The sequence below is a fragment of the Rhodnius prolixus genome, unplaced genomic scaffold (genome assembly GCF_049639745.1).
Source record: "Rhodnius prolixus isolate KJV_2025 unplaced genomic scaffold, Rpr scaffold_2, whole genome shotgun sequence".
NCBI classification, from domain to species: Eukaryota; Metazoa; Arthropoda; class Insecta; order Hemiptera; family Reduviidae; genus Rhodnius; species Rhodnius prolixus.
In genome coordinates, this window is record NW_027411592.1 from 37,745,360 (window position 1) to 37,766,997 (window position 21,638).

The window sequence follows — 21,638 nt, forward strand, 5'->3', positions numbered from 1 at the left end:
TCCTTTGAAAAACTAAATTCAATTAATTCCCTTTAGAAAGCTGGCCCTTATGATTTGTTCCTGGTTCACGGAAGCCCAACAAGTTCTCACCAATAACAGTTCAAATTATTTCCACTACACCTTCAGAAATTCTCATCATTTTTTAAAACAAAATAATTTAAAATATATATATATATATATATATATATATATATATATATATATATGATTTAAGGCGCGTCAACATCTAAGGTTATTGGCGCCCGGAGCTTTTTTCAGTGCACTGCCAGCCTCCAGACAGTGTTCTCTCGTTACAGACAACACTGTCCATCACCGGACAGTGAGCTGTAAGAAGCTCCTAGGAAGAGAAAATCTAAGGGTCAGCAGCTGGATTCGAACCCGGGACCTCCGCGTGGGAGTCCAGTATGCTAACCTCATAGCTAATCCCTTCCCTAATTTAAAATATTCAGTTATGACATAATTTAAAAGTGTTATTGTGGTAATTAGAATAACAGTCTCAAATAAATTTTTAAGTTAGTATTCTATCAAATGGTGCATACATTTCAGGGGTCTACTGCATTATACACAAAAACGCATGGGGTACAAAAGATTTTTCTCTTAGCAAAATCTCTTGCATAAAGAAAATCGTAAAATTGTAAAAGTTAATTCAAAGTTCTCTTGTACAAATATAAAAAAATCTATTGTAATTAAATAGGAATAAGGAAAATATTATATTATTTAATTGGTTAAGTTTTCATAAAATAAAAAAGTAAAGTAATTATGTGAAGGTTATATCAAGGTTGGTGATCAGCCAACTAATGAGTTACATATGCTTGCACTACATTTTTTCTGGTTGCACTACATTGTTATAATGAAGGCTAATTCTTAAAAGTGCATTTTCATGTTCTTCCTTGTTTTTTTTTTCGCAAAAGTTCAATTCTAATCCAATCAGTCATTTTTTAATTTCTAAAAAACTTCATGTTGCAGTAAATACAATAGAATTTAAAATCGTAATAAAAATTATTTATTCCCGATATCTACAAAAATAAAGGAAGAAGCCGTATTTTATATATGTACCTTGCACTTTTTTTTTTTTTATAATTATAGTTGCTACAAATATAGTTGTTATAACTGCGTTTTATGCGCAATTTTCGTAGAGGTAAATTCTGACTTTTGACCGAAGACTTGCAATCATACACTCTTCGAAAATAAGACTTTACGAAAATATATTTCAGAGAAGTTAAAAAATTATTTTACGTAGATGGAGAGGAGTAGCGGAGTACTGGTGCGGAACGCCAGCATTTCAAAAAAATTTGTGAGTGGTCCTTTCAGCAAGTTACACACACTAAACGGTTCGCTCGGAAAAGAAATGTCTGCATTCACCAATAAATTATTTGCAAGAATAATCATAAAATTTGATAAGAATAACTAATTTCATAAAACATATGTGTAGTTTATTCATTAATAAATACATACTTCGTGAGTGTGGCCTCAACAAATACAATAAGTACAATTGGGCTTTACAAATTAAAAACCTTCTGTGTCCTATTGGTTCTGAAGAATTGTGGAATGCCACTAACCCTCAGTTGGTGAAAAATGTTATTAAAGATTTAACTGAGAAATGGTCGAACCACTGGTACAGTCTAGCGGTTGAAAATGTATTGAATTCCCGCTACAGTAACATTTATAGAAGTATAGCCTGTTGGGGCGATGGAGAGACTTATTTAAAAGCAAATTTATCTATTTCAAAAATTAGAATCATAGCTCAACTTCGTCTCTCTCATAAAAATGTAATAAGGATATTCTATAAAGTCAATAAGTATTGTTTGGATGGCGGCGTGTTGTGCAGTTTGTGCAAAAGAAATGAAATAGAAAATTTGGAACATTTCTTTTTCTACTGCCCTATATACGGACCTCTACGCGATCAATATATATTAAAGTATTTCCCTTCAATGAGCCTTGATATTGTGAGTTTGTTTGTATTTGACAGTACAGACAAGATCAACGACATTGTGTATTACGTGTTGGGTTCATTGAAGCTGAGATCCTTTATTATGAATGAATAGTTAGTCAATATAAATGTTTTTGAGTTTGTTAAATTTTTCAAATGTCCAGAAGATATCTTTCTTATACTTGTGCTGCACTATTGGTTGTTTCTTTTTATTATATAGGTGTAATCTTTCTACTTTTCGTAATATTATATTTGTATATTATATTTTTCCATATTTTGTCAAGTCCCAACTCTCTTGTAAAACTGCTAAGTTGTAACAAGTAATAAATAAATAAATAAATAAAATTTTAAAATAAAAGGAAAAACCTTGATATTTGCATTTCAAATTATGGTTATAAAAAGAGAGAAAAAAGAAAGAAAAATATTTCCTTCGCAGTTATGTTTTTGTAACATTTATTAACCTCGTTCATTTTTTTCCGAATTCTAGACGTCAGCAAGTATAGTTTGTAACAGAAACATAAAGTAGAATACTCGACACCAAACTGTTAACTTCTGATGTTAGATGAAAATCCGAAGCCGATCAAGGATACGCATGCGTGCTACAACGGACGAAATCAACGATATACAATAATTTATTTATTTTAAATGTAAAGCGCATCAACATCTGAGATTAATGCGCCCGGAGCTTTTTCCGGGTATATCCGGAGTATAAATACGCTTTCTTTAATTTTCAGTAATTTATTATTGTTTACTGTTTTTATTTTATGAGATAATTTATGTATCTTCAAACTTATTTTTATTTTTATGACATATTTTACTCGCTATAATCATAGTACATTATTTAGTTACATCAAAAGCGGTGATGAAAAATTAATATTAAGAATTTATTGTCTTCAATTCTAGCTGAATAGATCCGATTTACGTGGGTTGTCTGAAAAGTTTCCGACCTAACAAATAAACGAGGCATTTTTCCTTAAAATTTATTTTTATTTTTCAACATAGTCTCCACTCAAGTCAATACACTTTTTCCAGCGATGCTCTAACTTTTTTAACCCTTCCAAATAATTGTAGACGTTTTTCTCTGCAAAATAGGCGTTTACGTATACGATCACCTCCTCTTTCGATGAAAATCTCTGTCCTCTAAGTCAAATTTTAAGGTTAGGAATCAGGAAAAAGTCACTGGGAGCCAGATCTGGAGAATACGGTGCAAGATCAACCAATTCAATAAGGATTTTAGCCATAGAAACAGCTGAAGTGTGAGAGGTGCGTTGTCCTGATGGAAAACCATTTTCTTCTATTTCAAATGCGGTCGTTTTTTTTTTTTGCAATTTCTGTCTTCAACTTATCAATTAATGATGCATAATACTCTCCCGTTATTGTTTTACATTTTTAAAGATAATCGATTAGCAGAATTCCACGGCTGTCCCAAAAAAAAACCAGTCTCCATCACCTTCCCGGCCAACCGAATCGTCTTCGCCTTTTTGGAGCAGGTTCACCCTTTGCAACCCACTGCTTTGACTGTTCTTTCGTCTCTGGAGTATAGTGGTGGATCCAAGTTTCATCTACAGCCATAAATCCACGCAAAAAAATCTGACTCGTTCCGCTTAAACTGCTCCAAAAGTGCTTTGGAAATGTTCATTCGAATGCGTTTTTTTTTTAATCCAAAATCAGCAAACGCGGCACGCAACGCGCGGATAGCTTACGCATGTTCAATACTACAGTTAATACATGACATACGCGTTCTTTTGATATGCCCATAGCGTCTGCTATCTCTCTAGCCTTAATTTGAGGGCGTCCAGTACCATTTGGTGAACTTTTTCGACGTTACCGGTGATTTTCGCAGTTTTAGGCCTTCCAGAACGCTCGTCATCAGTCAAGCTGGCACAGCCACGTTTACATTCAGCTACCCAGAATTTCACGGTACAAAGTCTCCTTATAAAGCGTCCAACTCATCTTTGATTTGCGTGGGCGTGTTGCCTTTCAAAAACAAATATTTAATGACAGCTCCATTTTCAATTTTTTTCCATTTTAGTGAAAACCCTTACAGCGACTCATTCAAATAGATTGTCAAACAAAAAACTGAGCATGCAAAATGGCTGAAATTTCAATGAGTACTTTTCAAAGCAAGCGCCAACACATTCCCCCCAACTTTAGTTGAAAATTGCTGCCATCTTCATGTTTAGATCGGAAACTTTTCATACAACCTTCGTATATTTGGTTTTTATTGATTGATAAGGTGATTGCTTCAATTAGAAGGGTTAGAAAATTCCTTTCTAGCAAGGTACTGGACTACAAATGCTCTCCCATAGTAAACAATAAATTTTATTTTTAGAAACTTCTGTTAATTTTAGAGTTTCCAAATCCAAACTTTCTCTCTCTGAACATAGAATACTCTATAGTTTTTGTCACCTAATTTTTGTAAATAATTTTATGAATAGTCATAAACTTCCTATATCTAAGTTAAATAATAAATTCGAATAGTTAAAATTATTGGGGCAACTGCAAAATATTGCCTTAATTACCTTTATGCAAGACGGAACTAGTGCTTTTTTTTTAGTCAACTCTGCTGTTTTATCTAAAATTAGAACCAGGTCAAGTTGCCCACTCTCCTACTACGTTTTTAATTCTCATTGGAAGTAAATATGAAATATAATTATAAACACAATGTCAATTTTTCCGCTCATTAACAATAAATCAAATCAACAGAAAAAAATTAAAATTTACATACAATCAAATCACGCTCCTCATTATATTTGTGATATTATTCTGCTCTTAATTTTATTTGAACCTTTTGCCAGTTATTATTTTGTTACAGTACAAAATTGATTATTAATTTTTTCTCATACCTCCTCTGACAGTCAACTGAGTTCAGTGTTCAAACCTTAAACACTTTTATAAATGTTTAATACTATTTACTTGGAATTTTTGTTGAAACAAATCTGAACGAAACGTGAGTATGTAAGATTTGTAATATGCGTTGAAATAATTCCGGCATTAATAATACGTTGAAAACTTTTTTAATTTTTTTTTTTTAGATACTTAAATTATTGTAATTTTTTATTTTTTTTATTTATAAATATCTGTACGGTAATGTGATATCTTCCAACCTGAAGTAATGTGGTACTTCTTGTTGACTGATGTTGGCCATAACCTGATTTTGCTATCATCTTATCTACCTAAAGTGAATATCAATTTCAATATTCTGTGTATTTTCGTTTTTGAGTTACGGTGGATACCACACACACACATATATATATATATATATAGAGAGAGAGAGAGAGAGAGAGAGACCAATTTGTAAAAACCACTTCTCAATACTTAGGGGACCTAAATGGCACAGCGTTTTTTTATTAGAAAACTTTTTTCTCTACCCAAGACGACCCCTAACTTTATGCTCTATTTAGAGACTAAGGTGGATCAACTGTTTCAATTCACGTTTAGGCTACATTTTAATTACATATTCAAACTACTCAAACTCCCGGATTCCCGTCTTTCTAAAATAGTCGCACTTAGAGTCATTAATAGTAATGCACTGTGGTTCAAGTTGTGGAACACTTTGTGTACAGAATTCTCTTGCGATTCGCTATTTTCTTTGAACAATGTAAGTGAATGGCCAAAGATGTTCGATGATTTGTTGAACAGACTAACAATTAAGTTTCAGAATGAGCAGTACGAGCAGGTTGCCTCTTCCTCTAGTTTCATATTTTACAAACAATTGGAACATAACGTTGATATGTTTAGCTTAATCTCTGATCAGACTCAGGGTCTGTCATTGACTGAGCTAAGGTGGCTTTTTAAGATCAGAGGGGATTTATTGTATCTCAATGGTGCTCCAGTATGGACGAGGGAGGTAGTAATTTGCTCGTTATGTGATGCGCGTGTTAAAGAGGATATTGTGCACTTCATGGCCGAGTGCACCATACTTGCAGAGATTCGTTGGTTGCACTTGAACTCAGCCTCTTTTACAAAAAGCCAATTTATTGATCAGCTAAGTAATAATTTTAAAAATTTAATTAAATTATAATTTATTAGACATTTAATTTTATTTTGTCTTCGTTGAGTATTTATTAATCTATTCGTATTATGTTCTACCTTGTATTATATTCTAATTATATTGTATATTGCTTTAGTATTAAAACTGTCCGGTAGCACAGTTGTATAAGGGTTGATGATCAAAAACTGCACGAAAAAGCGTAACGTTGAAAAACACCCAACTTTGACAATTTTTTTTCTCTTTTTCTATAAAAGATAAAATTCCCAAATTTTCTTTAAAATAAAGGGCAAACCCTCCTTTATAACTGTAATTTTTTTGCAACAACCCAGATCTTATAGGTTTCGAGAAAAAAGTTGCCGAAAATGAGCAAAAACGGCTTTTTCAAAAAGTGTTCTTGTTCTTGTTCTTCTTGTTGTTGTTGTTCTTGTTACCTTTTTTGTAAACAACTTAGCGCCTAAACGCGTGAACCGATTTTCATGAATGAGGTGTCATTCGATTCGGAATTTTATGTAGATGTGCCTTTTGGGGGTCTCGACGCTGTACATCGAATAGGAGAGGAGTTAGCCCCCTTTATGTAAGGCCCCCTCCAAAATTATTATTACTAATTACTCTGTAAATCTTGGCCCGATTTTGAAAAAAAAAATTGGTAGGATGATGGAGTTAGGGCTCCTCTACGTAACATTAAAGCGGCGATCAGCTCTTACACTTGTTAAGGGAAAGTATAGCAATCGTTTCAAATTATCGACACGAGAACCGATTGTCATGAATGAAGTGTCATTCGAATCGAAATTTTGTACAGATTTGCACTTTAAAAGTCTGGACGCTGTGCCTCATAAAGAGGGGAGTTTGCCCCACCCAAGTAAGGCCCTTTCTAAAACTATTATTACCAATATTTCTATAACGCTTAGTCAGATTTTGATAAAATTCAGCTCGAATAAAAGCTCCTCTACTTGGCTGTGAAGTGCCATCAAGCTCTTGCACCTACTAAGAGGAAATACTGCAATCGTTTAAATTATCAATGAGTGAACCGATTTAAATCAATGAATTGTCGTTCGATTAAAAAATCTTTGCCTCTTTGCCTAGAAGTACTGCAATCGCAGTTTATTTTTCTTACTTCTCTTAAAAGGAAGTACTGAAAACGCAGTTTAATTTTGCTATTTACGTGCATTACTTGAATAGGTATTTACTAAATACCTATTCAAAACGCTTTTTCAAAAAAAATTGTTATTGTGCATGGTTTGGGGGACCGCAACTATAATCATTCTTTAAAAAGATCTCTCCAGTGGTAGTTACGGTTCCGACTTAACACCTTATCAGGTTATAATGATTGAATTGCTTATTCCAAATTTAAAAAAATCTGTAAAGCAGATACGTAACTTTGCAAAATAGACAAAAAGGAAAACCTATCCAAAAGGTACAAAAATCTCCTTAACAAAAACTTACAGTTTAAAAAGTTAAGTATAAGGGTTGATTAAACGCCAAAAGGTACACAAATCAGCAAGTACCCAACTTCATTAATTCATTAATATTTACGTAATTTTACTGCATTAATTTTCATTAATATTTTTTAGAATTTATTAGATGTCACAAACCCTTATGCTGGCCACTTCATTTATAATATTTTTTTCTTATAATTATGATAAATCATATATACGTACATGCATGTTAAAGTAGAAAAATACAAAGTTAGAGTCGGCTACTGTCTTGAATTCGTCTTACCGAAATATTCGTGAGCACAAATAATACAGTTATTTTTAATTTTTTATAACATTTTTCTTTTTAACTTGTAATTAACAGTTTGATTATTATAAATAACTAGATATTACAGTCAATCTACAGTGCTACTTGAACATATATTTTGTAGATGAAAATGGCCAGCATAAGGGTCTGTGACATCTAATAAATTCTAAAAAATATTAATGAAAATAAATGCAGTAAAATTGCGTAAATATTAATGAATTAATGAAGTTGGGTACTTGCTGATTTGTGTACTTTTTGGCGTTTAATCAACCCTTATACTTAACATTTTAAACTGAAAGTTTTTGTTAAGGAGTATTTAGTAAGCAATCCCTTTGCATTTGTTATTGCCTGAAGCCTCCTTGGCATAGTTTCCACCTGGTTTAGTGTCTCTTGAGATGTGATTACTGCCCATGATTTCTTTAAATTGGTTATGAGCTCTTTTCTGGAAGAACATTTCAATTTTCGAATTTTCCTCTCCAAATAAGACCATAAATTTTCAATAGGTTTTATATACGGAGACTGTGGAGGGGTGAGAAGTTGTTTCCGGGCATTATAAAGCAGCCATTCCTTAGTATTTATGGCTGTATGTTTCGGATCGTTATCCTGTTGAAAGAAGTATGCGCTTCCGATGAGCACGCCAACTCTCAGAAAGCCTCGCGTCAACTTCAGGGACCCTTATTACGCCACAGACCATCAGGAATCTATGCCAAGGAGGTTCAGCCAGTAACAAATGCAAAGGGATTGCTTACAAAATATTAGGAATTTAGTTTTGCGTTAATTATAACATTCAGACTGAGTGTATGAATACTTATTTTGCATACAATAAATTATTTTTCGGCTTTTTAGAGTACTAAATTCATTGTTACTATCTTCGATTTCAGTACTGAAGAAATAGTCATCCTAGAAACAAAAGTTCTGTAGATAAAGTAAAAAAACTTAGTGTATGAATACTTTTTTTGACCACTGTATCTGTGATACTGAGTTTCAAAAATTGTTAGCTAAAAGAGCCAAAAACCGATAAAGACTTTAACTCAGAGGATGGCATCAAATATTTTACTACATGTTGAACAATTACAATATTATCTGAAGTCTGAAATCCAAGCTCATGCTTTTTTTCACTAATTTACTTTCTTTTAAGGGCGTAAGAGAAATTAAAGCGCTATTACAGTGCTCTCCCTAAAGAGGGGTGAGAGAAATTAAGCTGCGATTGCAGTATTTTTTCTTAAAATTGGAAAGAGAAATTAATATTAATCGGGCCAAAATGCTATTTTAATGCAAAATTGAAATGCCAAAGTTGGGAGTATTTCATGCTGTTATTGAAGATTAACCTCATAAAACTGTCCTACTAGAATGTTTTTATCTGAAATTCTCACCAAATTTCAGGAGGTAGATAAAAAAAACGAGCGGTAGCACCAGTCAGCGTTGAAATTTCTTAGTATGGGACTGGAAGATGGGGAGTAAGAATATCTCGTGAACTTCTGTAAACGTTGATTTCCGGGGCACTAAAAGATTGTGCAAGAAGGTTATTAAGAACATCCCGTAGGTTGGTATGGAAATTTCGGAAAAATTATTTGATTAATTCATCAACAAATGGAATATTGAGGTCGTGATGAAGGGAGCAGTTGGAAAAGTAAAGTAGTGCATTTATTATTCGGCACAGGGCTTTGGAGTGAAAGAAGTGTATGAATTGAAATTCGATAAAATCAAAGAATTGTATGAAGTTTATACTGAAGACTTTGATAGAGCCAAATTGCGTAAAATATTCTTAAGTTTAAAGGAATTGGCACTGCAGGGATGGGAATTTCATGAAGTATTTGCAATTTTACCTAAAACTCTCCTAGCTGATATTAAAAGCAAAAATCCTGAGCACTTTTTATAAGAGATTCTATTCTACTCAACGAGTAACCAATTAAAACCTCAAAAAAAACCTGTTGGGAAGATTTTTTACTAAGCTTCTAAAAATAGGTGTTGAGATAGAAAGTAACCTTGCCAAAGAGGTTACGTTGCAAAGAAAAAGGCGTTCTATTTAGATTTCAAAACTAGTATCAAAGCCAGACCAAAGTTTTGAAGATTTAAAAAGCACAAATCTGTACGAATATTGAAAATAGAGTTTATTATTTTTATAAAAACTTTATTTAGTGGTATAGGAGATGCTTACATTTGACTGTCCTTAGGTAATCAGGTAATCTTTACTGTAGTTGGGTAACCCTTTTAAAAAAGTTTTCTTACAAATAAATAAAAAAAACTTGAATCCCAAATTATAAAGGTGATGAACTTCATAATATTGTTTCAGTTAATCAAGCGGTAGCAGACATGTCAGTGACAGGTGTTACTCCAGAACAAGAATATTTAAAAAATTCTGACCTCAAAAGAGAAGATATTGATACCTTGAGAGAATGGGTAAAAACTCAACATCATCTTCCACCAATTTCAGGTAAGACCAGAAGATAGTTTTATATTTTTTTATGTTCATTTAGTAAATAAAACAACAAAATTTTTTAAAAGAGCAATTAGTTTCTTAGACAAAAGAAAAAGTTTCTTTTCCTTCAAATTTGTTGTATCAATTCATAAAACTGTAGTTTGCCGACAATCGTTATTGGCTTATTCATTTTAATGTGAAATTGCAGAAATATAGGGCCATTAAAAGTGAGAAATGCAATAATTAAAATTTGAACATTTAAAATTATTTAACGAATGTCACGTTTATTACTTGAAATACAGGTACATACATATATAAATATTCGTTATTATGTAAATATTAAAAAAACAAATTATGCATTTTTTTGCTAGCATTATTACATTACATAGATCTGAAGATCTGGTGTTAAAACGAATGATTCTATTAAATTTACTGCTGCCCACATGGATTAAAATGTTTTATCACATGCGGAAAGGTGGCTCAGGCATGTTAGTTATTAATAATTAGAAAATGGATTCATCGAAACTCGGCCTGACCTTAGTTAATGTGTAAACAGATAGTCCTCTTTATGGAGGACTTTTGAAAGCACTGAACACTGTGCTTTTCTTTTTGAAATTAAAGCCAGAGGTATGGTTAAAAAAATTCATCTTCAATGTTCTGAAATGAATGAGGATTTTTTTTTCTGGGGTGCTTACAACTTAACCAAGAAGATTCTGTAAAAGAAAGTATAAAATAGCCATCATAATCAAACGGAACACATGACGAGATAGTCTGTTCAATTTGTCAAGAGAATTGTCTAGGCAATTGTGAACATTCAGCACTAACCAAGCACACACTGAGCATTTTACACCCAGATTCACTCGTTTGACGAAGCTATTCCCTTTATAATCTTTAAAAATGTAACTAAAAAAAAAAAAAACATTTAAAAAGCAGATATTTAATAGACATTAAAAAATAATGCATCAGATATCTTATGATTAAGGTTTTCAACACATTAATATTTTTATAGCTTTAAAGATTTGTTACCAATTAATTGCTAAAATTGTTATTGCAGAGCAACAATTAATCCTTTTCCATCACAGTTGTTACTACAACTTGGAAGCAACAAAATCTTGCATTGAAGTATATTATAGAATTCGATTGAGTACTCCAGAGTTTTTTTGTGGTAGAGATATTTCAAAAGCAACATTGAAGCAATCAGCCCAAGTATTGTAAGTATATTTTAAAATCATTATTCTTGCTTACTTGATCATTATCTAATTTTTTTTATTAGTTTCCGGATTTATTTTTATGTTTTAATATAATATGAATCAATATATTGTTACCAAATGTATCAAGATCAAAATATTCTGCCAGCTTCACCAGATGTAAAACTATACTGTAATAACTAGCTACTTTTAAGCTTTATAAGTTTAATTTAATGTAATTAAATTATAATTTAATTTTATATAGTTGGGGAAATTCTACGCCCTAAGTTTGATACTATTACTGATTTTATTCTGCATCATAAACTTTCTAAGTACTGTAAGAATGAGATGCCAATAAAACTAATATTCCAGCCTACAAACTTGCTTCTGAAATTAAAAATAATAATAATTTTATTGAAGAATGGTCTAACTTCGTTGAATAAAGTTAAGTTTTCCAGAAAAATTGTACATTCGTCTTAAAGAATAACTTAAATATTTACTTTAACAAATCATTCTTGGATAAAATTTAAAGTACAATAAAATTTCACAAATAAATGTAACAATCTTAAGCTCTGATAAATTAATTGTCTTAAAATTGTAAATTTAATTAGTTTTATTCTTGTGGGCAAGTATTAAACTATCTCATTCGGAGGGAATATCATTGTAAATCTTTATTTCATTGTAACAGGCAATGCGGATGTCTTCCAGTAAAAGATCCTAACGGTTTTCAAATAATTTTTCATGGACTACAACAGCACGAAGCCAGCAAATATGTATTTGTTGATGGAGTTAAATTACTTGTTATGTCTATCGATGCCTGTTTACATTCTGAGGGGACAGTACCAGGTTATGTGTTCCTTTTTAATATGAAAGGAGTAAAGTTAACTCATTTGACCAGACTCAGCATTGGATATCTTCGCAAATTCTTCGAATATATTCAGGTAAAAGAAGTTAACATTTTATTGTGCTGAGATTAATTGTATCTTATCATTGAATCTTCTTTTAAGTGAGTTTCTAACTGCATCTAATGCCGAATCCAACTTTAAAACTTCTAAATCCACCTTCGTTACGTCTTTTCTCAAAAATTTGAACTGTTGATTAAATAAAAAAAAATAACTTAATTAAACATTAAGTAATTTAAATTTTTTATAGGAGGGCTTACCTGTTCGGTTGAAAGCAATACATGTTGTAAATACACTTCCAATTATTGACAAGATAATGTTTATGATAAAACCTTTCATGAAGAAAGAACTTCTGAATCTTGTAAGTAAAATATATTGTTACTATTTTTTGAATCATAGTTTAAGGGATTTTTTTCCCGAAGGATAATTAAACACTAAAGTTAGAATTCTAATAAAAATTCATAATTTACTCTAGAAAGGCAAAAAAAATCTATTCTCATTGCTACAACATATCTGTCTATGATTCATTAACAAAATATGTTTGTTTCACAAGGTATAATCATAATGCGTTCATAATATTCCGTTCTTTGTGACTGACTGTTGAAATTTTATTATTATTATTATTATTATTATTATTTCAAATTCTAAGTACTGACTTTGAATATCAAATTTATACATTAACCTCAATTTATTTCCTTTTTTTTAAAGTAAGGTGTGAAACTGTGTCGCCCCATTTTAAATAAGTTTCCTTTAATTCATGTAGCTACATTTCCACTATGGGGGATATGAAGAAGTTCAGAAATTTCTACCAAAATACTGCCTGCCCAAGGATTTTGAAGGAGAACTTCCTAGTTGTGCAGATCTACAAGGTAAATAAATTAAATTAGTAGGATATATGAATGTATATTATAAATTTGTACACACTACTTAGTGTTTAAGTAACGAGTTGAAAACGAAAAAAAAAAACCCTTTTCAAAAAGCTAAGCCTCTTTCATTCTCTCATCTTTTATACAAAAAATCTCTCATATTAAGCGCAGGCACAGTGTTTGGTCAGCTCTATAACCCCGTCAAGACACTAGCATTATTTGAAAATATGATATCTTAATAAAGGGGCCTCCACATATTTGTATACTGCACTGAGAAGTTTGTTTATCTTTTATCTTTATATTTCGAGCATTCCATCACTATGTGCCTAAAATTTTCTCCTTTATTGCATTGATTAGAATTTGGCGTCTGAGAGCCATTGATTTGTTATAGATATGCCTCGCAGACAATGTGGTTCGAGTTCTGTCAATTTATCGCAATGAATATCTGTTTATTCAGCCCTAAGCCTTTAAACCATTATTGTATGAATAATTTGGGCATGATTGTTTTTGTAAAATTCCTCTCTCTGATTACTCTTAAATTCTACTTTCCAGGATTCAAGCACTCATCTTCCAAAATGATTTTTAATTCAGAGGGGTTTAATTTTTATTTGCAGCCTGTCAGGTTTACGTCGCTTCTTTAGCTAGTATGTCGGCAATTTCATTATCTTTAATGCCGCAATTTCGTCTAACCTAGACAAAAGCCACAGTTATGTCCTTTCTCTTAAAAGAGCAATTATTGAATTATCTTTATATATGAATATATAAATAGTCCGAGTAGGTTGATTTATGCTGGTTGTTTAGCTTTAAAAAATTAGAAGACTATGGCCATTGTTGAAATTTTTACTGGTACTTAACTTTTTGAACAAGAATATTAATTCTGTTGTCTGAAGAATTACAAATTCATAAATAAATATCTACTTTTCGAATTTCCTAGAAAGAATTTTCCTATTATAATTATTATAACTTTGGTTCATTTATTTTATAATCATTTATTAATTTTTTATTTATACTTATAACTGGGCTAACCCCTTCTGTATGTCTATGACTTTAACGGAATAAATAAATTATTATCATTAATAATTATTAAACATTTATGTATGTGTTTAGTTTAATAATACTTTTTATTAATGTTTGCATTATGATTCACGAATGTTTATGTTTACAGACAAATATGTTGAATGGATGACGAAACTTACACCGTATTTTCTTGAAGCTGAAAAATTAATTTACAAAGAAAGTAAGAAAAATTCTAAAGATTCAGAAGAATTGCAAGAAGTTTCTTTGAGAGGTCTTACTATTGATTAATGTTTCTTCATTTATGTAATGATAAATTAGTGTGGAAAGGATGACGAAAATCAAAGAATTGTTAATATTTTTAGATAATTTTATTTTTTTTACGAGTTTTTAATTATATTTTTCAACGGTTGCGAAAGTAGTTATTCATTAAATATGTAAACCTTATTCTATTAAAGAGTACTTAAAATATAAGTTTTTTAAGTTGGAGTTGGTGAATGTATTATAAAACAGAAACTAATTCTGTAATTTGCTGCACAATTTTATTAGTATTTACAGAATACGTGAAGCATTCTGTACCATGTTAATGCAAATAAAAATGTTACTGTTTTCGTAATTGTGTATTTTTTTAAATTTCCTATTACAAGATATGTAAACACTTATAATGTATTATACCCAGGTAAGATACTAACAGTAACTCTAATCGTTGAAATGCTATGTATTAGAAAAATGAATGATAAAAAAAGTAATGTTTCATTCTCGTTTCCTACTGTCCTTATTTTTATCTGCTCCCTCTTTGATTACAATAATAATAAGTTATGAATAGTTGATTGGAAAAAATTGAGAATGGATAAAAAAAAATGCAAGCAGAAACTCAAAAATGTATACTAAACTTTTTGTAAATCCAGTCCAGACTCTACATTCTCAATCTTCAGATCTATTATTTAATCAGTTATATGTAAGAAATCATAGCACATTCATCGAATTTAAAAAAAATGTGTACATTTCCAGTAAGCCAGAGGCGTTTGCCAGCATGGTGTCAACAATTGGCTCCCATTCCGCAATAAAAACTGCCTCATATTAGATCATCGAATATTACTTTGGAAACTTTTACACATAAATTCATATTTAGCATATAGATAAACGAATAAATTTATAACACCTTACTAAAGCTCATTCTCATAAACTTGTGAGATTGTTTGTTTTGAACTGACTTGGTTCTAGATAGGATTTTTCTAAATAAGATTTATGTTCAACTGCATAAATCTTTTTATACAATGTACTTTTACTGCAATTATGTACATAAGTAACAGTAGACCTGGAGGTGGTCATTATCGTCATTGTAAGAGGAAAAAAATTAATTTTACGAATCTGAGGTGGCTGTTTCTTCAACCTAGTGTACTAGGTTACCAATATATGAATGTATATATGTATGTAAATATTACTATTCTACCTGAGGCTAAATTTCTCTAATTTATTATTATTTATATCAGTTAACCCTTTCTATACATACATTCGAAAAATGGCGTATTTGCATTAGCATAAAAGGCCAGTAAGAACAAGAAAAAAAAATCTGCCAGTAAATGCAATTTGACAATTTTAATGGTTAACCAACAAAGTTTAAAGCTTTAATAATAAGCACGGAGGACATTAAAATTCACTCATCAATGAACGAGACATACTGGTATTAAAAAGGTTTGACTTTTTTTCTTATAGATAGGTATTAGTTTATACATATATTAAGTTCTGAATAGATTTTATCATCTCTTTAAGTTTTTGTCTTTAAAAGATAATATTCTTTCATTACTGGCACGTAAACTATTTCCGTCTTTTATCTACATTTAAAAATAATTGTCTAATTTGTCCACTCAACTAAATACTATTAATTATCAAAGGTAGGTTCAGTTTAAAACAAACTATAATCCGATAAGTATTAATTTAGTAAATTAATAATATAAAATCTGTGTAAGAAGGTTGGTAGGTTATTCTACTTCAGAAAATAACTTAGCAGTCATATTTGGATATTGAGAATGAAATTATATTGGGGGACATCGATCATATTAAATCGATTCTTTCTAGAAATATTTTAACACATATGCAATTTCTAAACTTTATAGTTGAGTCCTTTAAAGTTTAAATGAGTTATAAATATTAGAAAAACCATCTACGTTTCTTTCATTGAAAATAACCATATTTAGCGAAGTGATACTTCGTTTATATTGGCTACACTGGGAAATTCATAGATGTAATCTGTTTTAACTCCTCCATTACAGTCTGTAAGGTGCAGAAGTGAGGTATGGTGTTGTGATAGTAATTGTTTATAAAGGTGTCCTCTCAATCATATTAATGTGTTGTGTTTGTATGATGTCTGAAAAATGTCAGAGGTGACATCTAATGTCAAAGACAAAATGCCAGTTTCAGACAGCGAAGTGTGCTCGGCCAAGTATCCAGGCCTAAAAAACAGTGAATTAGGTGCTTCAGCTCCCACAGTGGGTTTTCAAGAATCAAAATTAAAACGTACATTTTCTTTTACAAGAAATGCTTTAACAGGATCACGTATGAATAAAAGAAAAAGTAGGGCCAAAGATGTTGATTCACTTAAAAATCCCATTATTATCAACGATATGGATAACCTAGAGGCCAAACAAAACAAGAGAAATTTTCTGAGACCTACTTGGAATAAATTCATTAATAAGGTAGTGCAAAAAGTATCAAATTTAAGCTTGCAAAATAATAAGAATCTTTGTTCTAGTTATGTTTATGGTGGAAGAAGGCCCAATGCTATGTCTCTTTCTTCTTCTGACCTACGAGTCCCTCCTGTCAGACCTGGTAACTTTCCTAGTGATAAAGTGCCTGGTGTAATAGGTCTTCGCAACCATGGTAATACGTGTTTTATAAATGCTGTGCTGCAGTGTCTGAGCCACACAGATATTCTAGCTGAATATTTTGTTCTTGATCAGTATAAAGCCGATTTATCAAAAAGGAATAAAATTAATTCAAAAAAACATGGGACTAAAGGAGAAGTGACACAACATCTTGCATTATTATTGAAGTCTATTTGGTCATGTCAATATGATCCCGAAATTTCAAATAAATTCAAGTTAATTGTTGATAAGTATGGAAGTCAATTTCGCGGTAATAATCAGCATGATGCTCAAGAATTTCTCCTGTGGCTTTTGGATAAAGTGCATGAAGACTTAAATACAGCTACAAAGAAGAAGTATAAAGCAATTAAGGTAAGTGCAAAGTATTATTTAAATAGTTATTTCTTTAGCGCTTACTATTTTTTAAATTGAATTGTTTGTGAATTTATTATACAATTACTTTTTTTTTAAGTAGATCTGATGAAAAGTTGTCTTTAATAATTTCGGAACTAGTATGCAATTTTTTTTTATTTCTGTGAAATATGTAGGTTACATTATGGTTACATAAAGGGGAAATTACTCTTTATGGTCACTTTTTGAAAATTAGTGCTCATGTGACGTTATGATTGTAATAGAAATCTATGAATAGTAACCTTTTATATACTATATATGAAAAAATTCTACTCTTTATCGAAATTGGAGTCTTTCATATATGAAAACCGGTATTTCCAAAAAGTTCATTTCATCTTTTCGATTTTAATATAGTTTTAAATTTTTTAAGTTAAAAAAAAGAGGTTTGTTAGTAAGAATGTTTTTTTTTTTTTGTATATTAGATACACCCACTACGAAAAATCTCTGGAAATTAAATGATGTATTACTTAGAATATCAGGGGTGGTACCTCAGATTGTTGGAGCCTGAACAATCCCAGTTTGGGAGTATATTTTTAAAATTTCAAATCTTCAGCCAATTATAAGATCTATTGTTGCATCCTGTTTGATAGAATATGATATGAAATTAGTTTCATATTCTTAATTAATTAATTTCATAATCACTATAAGTGATTAAAGCAGAATTAGTTCAGTTTCTTAACATAGATCAAATGTTCTAAATGTAAAAATTAGAGATTGAGATAGTGAAGATTTTTCATCATTCAAATTAATAACTGCGCTGGTACTTTAGAGCCTACTACCTAACTAGCTAATTCAATCAGGTTTCCATTTCACACCAGTTACCTCCTATTTAACCGCTACGATACTTCACCTGTCTAATATCTTGTACATTTCTCATTCCTTAAATGGTTGCAAATAATTTATTTATTTTCTTTCTAAATTATGGCGAATATATACGTATAATCTCTTTATGAGAAGCATCTGTTTGATCAAATACGTTAGGTTTTTCTTTTTGTTAATGTCCAGGTGGTAGAGATGATGCTTGTTGGTTTTTGGCCTCATCTTTCTATTGAAAAGTGTTGGAAGATTATTATTGAGACAGTGTTAAATCTTGCTCATTGTTTTTTAGAAAAGTAAAATATTAGTGTCGTTCAGTTTTACTTTCATCACAATGTTTTACACCTTACACTAGCTTCAACTCACAAACCTTCTAAAAAAATCAGTAAATATCCAGAAATTTGCTTTTTATTTTCAAATTATATTTAATAAATACAACTATTTCAAACTATTTTTTTTTATAAAGTTGTGTATTGTATAAGAGTTGATCGCCTGTCACAAGTTGCGCAAAAAAGCATACTGTTGAAAATATGATTAGGTTCGCAGTGCTGCATATTGCTTATTCTTTTTCCGTCGTGGTAAGAATGTATTATATATTTATGAACGGTTTCAGATTTTCATCCATAATCAGAGGTTGATGTATCAGATTAGTGTAGAGAATATGTCATTAACTATGTTAACATTCAACGTTCACACCATGTAACCTTCCACACAAAGCTAACAAATTTAGTAGTGTATGACTAAAACATAGTTGTAGTCGAATTCTTTCACTAAACTGATTAATGTACCTCTGATAAATGATAAAAATATCCAAAACCGTTCTGAAATGGAGAAAACTTGCGTGATGTGTCGTATAAATTCAGCGATAATAAACGTAAAATCCCAACTTTTACTATTGATTCCTTTTTCTTTCTATTAAAGATATTTTACCTTATTTTCTGCAAAAATAATTTTCATCTTTATTTATAATATCTTTAGTAGAAAAAGAGAAAAAAATTGTCAAAGTTGGGTCTTTTTCAACGTTACGCTTTTTCGTGCACTTTTTGACGATCAACCCTTATACAACTGTCCTACCGGACAGTTTTAAACATAAAAGTAAAGTTGGCCCACATAAGTGATGTCCTGTTTAAAATTGTTAGTTATATTATAAGTAACATTAGGGAAGGGATTAGCTAAGCGGTTAGCGTTTTAGATTCCCACGCGGAAGTCCCGGGTTTGAATCCAGCTGCTGACTCTTAGATTTTTTCTTCCTAGGAGCTTCTTACTGCTCACTCATCCGATGATAGACAGTGTTGTCTGTAATGAGAGGACACAGTCCGTAGGCCCGGCATTGCACTGAAAAAAGCCCTGGGCGCCAATAAACTCAGAAGTTGAGGCGCCTTTAGTCATTAAAAAAAAAAAAACACATTACAAATCTTCAGATTCTGATGAAATTAGGAACGATAAAGAGGATGTTGTTTTTCTTTTAAAGTTCAAATATATTCCTGTTCTTAACCCTAAGTAAGGGGAAGTCATGTAGATCGTGTCTCAAATTTTCAATTTATGAAGACAAGACCATTTGAGTCTTGACGCTGCACATACTATTGATAAGAAGTTAGCCTCTCACATTTGGTTTCTCTAAAGTTATTATCAAAATAACTGTATATTTGAGGGCATAACTTTAAATTTTAGCCTGACTCAAATAAAATTTATCAAGATAATAGAATAGATTTTCCTATTCAAAAAATAATAACAAAGTACTAATCCTGAACTTATACCTAAGCAAAGAGGATGTATTGCATTCGAGTCTTAACTTTAGTTACTGAATTTTAGCTGGAAAAATATTTTTCGAGGTTTCCTGAGTCCAAAAATAATATGTTAATCGAATTGCCAAAATTTTGGGAGTCTATAATCTTATTTAGAAGCAACTGCGGACTTTAAAATTATTATTTATTTTATTAAATGCTGGAACAAATATTTCTTTTGCAAGAAGTCTTGATTACCGACATAACCCAAAATACACTAAAATTATACAGTGTAAGCAATATCACAGCTAATATATAATAGATGTAAAATATAATTTTATAACTTATCAAAATTAAATATACAAGAAAATGTAAACAAATTTAATTAGAACTATATGTAGAAGTAATTGTATTTGTTTACACAAAGAGGCGTGCCAGACTAAATTTTATATAAACAATAATGACTTTGTAATTTAAATCTCTTTTAATAGAGTGTATAAATGCTCATTTATGAAATAAATAAAAACAAATAAAGTGGTTGCTTTCTGAGAAAAAAAAAAGAAGTATTTTTAATACAAGAAAACGAAATGTTGTTAAATGGTTAGTAGAGGATAAAATTTATAATTCTTAAAACCAATGTTAGAAATGTATAAATTGCAATTGTTTGCGAAATAGAACTGACTGTGAACTTTCTTGTTTATTTGTAGTCTTCCATTGGCTATCTGGATGTTGTGATTATTCCAGATTTTTTTTTGCTCATTCATTAAATAATAATCATTGAGTTTGAGACCTCTACAGCTTTATTTGATGGACATTTTAATTGTTGTATATTTATATGATGGACACTTTTCATTTTTAGCGAAAGAACTTTGCCCAAAGGCCGGAAATGCACTGAAATAGCTCGTGATACCATTTTCTATACGTTATAGTACCTTTAACGTCATGTGATAATAATAGAAAACATTTTGCAAGAATCCCATAAAATCTGCCCGAAAAATTACTAGAGTAATGGGGCAATTTCAAGAGTAATGTTTTATTTTTATAATTCTGATACTTCTTTGGTATAATAAATTGGAGTGAGTGTTATATTAACGCTCCTGTGGCATCAGTTAGAGGGGTTCAATAAAAAAAAAATATCCCCGTCTCTTAAAATATATTTCTGTAATCGCTCCGACGGACTGTCCTATTGTTTTAACTTGCAATCTAGAAAAAGCTACACATCAGACGGTTGTTTCTTAGTGGCAGTCGAATTCAATCACTGTATTGTAATTGTTTAGATTTAACCTCAGTTTGGGTCCTTATATGGCATTTTTTATTATTTGGTACCCTATATGTGACTTATAAATAGCAGTATCTAATATACATTTGACATTTACTGCAGATTTTTAAAGGTTGAATCAACCCTTCTCTCACAAACTACTGTTAAAAAGCCCTTCTATTTCTCTTGTATTTAATAAAACACGGTGATAAAAGATCTGATTCTTTTTAAGTATTTTATAAATTAAAGCTTTTTTTAAAAAAAACGGATGTTTACGTAGTTTTATTAAACTGTTCGATAATTCCTAAAATACCTAAAAATAATTAGCTACAAAATGTTACGTAATTGCCATGAGGCAGACCCAAAATTTTGTATGTTGGCCTCAGGTAACTTGCTTATTTTAGCCATAACTTACGATATAATGGAACAAACTATAGCAGTAGGAGAAGGTAAAAGTATAAAGCTGACAATCTAGAAGTATTTCATTAAAAGTGACTTGGTTGTTTCATGCAC

At 30.8% G+C, this 21,638-nt stretch overlaps 2 protein-coding genes across 5 annotated transcripts in view; both read left to right on the top strand.

The window, feature by feature from the left end:
* LOC141449587 (alpha-tocopherol transfer protein-like) overlaps positions 1-14,668 on the top strand; it is a 48,552-nt gene extending 33,884 nt beyond the window's left edge. The window contains exons 1-7 of one of the 4 annotated variants that reach the window (XM_074119147.1): positions 4,647-4,880; positions 9,958-10,098; positions 11,138-11,294; positions 11,959-12,211; positions 12,423-12,533; positions 12,936-13,041; positions 14,204-14,668. In XM_074119147.1, the coding sequence (XP_073975248.1) occupies positions 9,978-10,098; positions 11,138-11,294; positions 11,959-12,211; positions 12,423-12,533; positions 12,936-13,041; positions 14,204-14,343 (888 nt within the window). In that variant the 5' untranslated portion in view covers positions 4,647-4,880; positions 9,958-9,977 and the 3' untranslated portion in view covers positions 14,344-14,668. Of the gene's footprint in view, positions 1-4,646; positions 4,881-9,564; positions 9,847-9,957; positions 10,099-11,137; positions 11,295-11,958; positions 12,212-12,422; positions 12,534-12,935; positions 13,042-14,203 lie in introns of those variants that run through there. The other 3 variants (XM_074119148.1, XM_074119149.1, XM_074119146.1) reach the window with 3 other exon arrangements.
* Positions 14,669-16,292: 1,624 nt separating this feature from the next.
* LOC141449582 (ubiquitin carboxyl-terminal hydrolase 43-like) overlaps positions 16,293-21,638 on the top strand; it is a 94,283-nt gene continuing 88,937 nt past the window's right edge. The window contains exon 1 of the mRNA XM_074119134.1: positions 16,293-17,288. Within this exon, the coding sequence (XP_073975235.1) occupies positions 16,428-17,288 (861 nt within the window). The 5' untranslated portion in view covers positions 16,293-16,427. The remainder of the gene's footprint in view (positions 17,289-21,638) is intronic.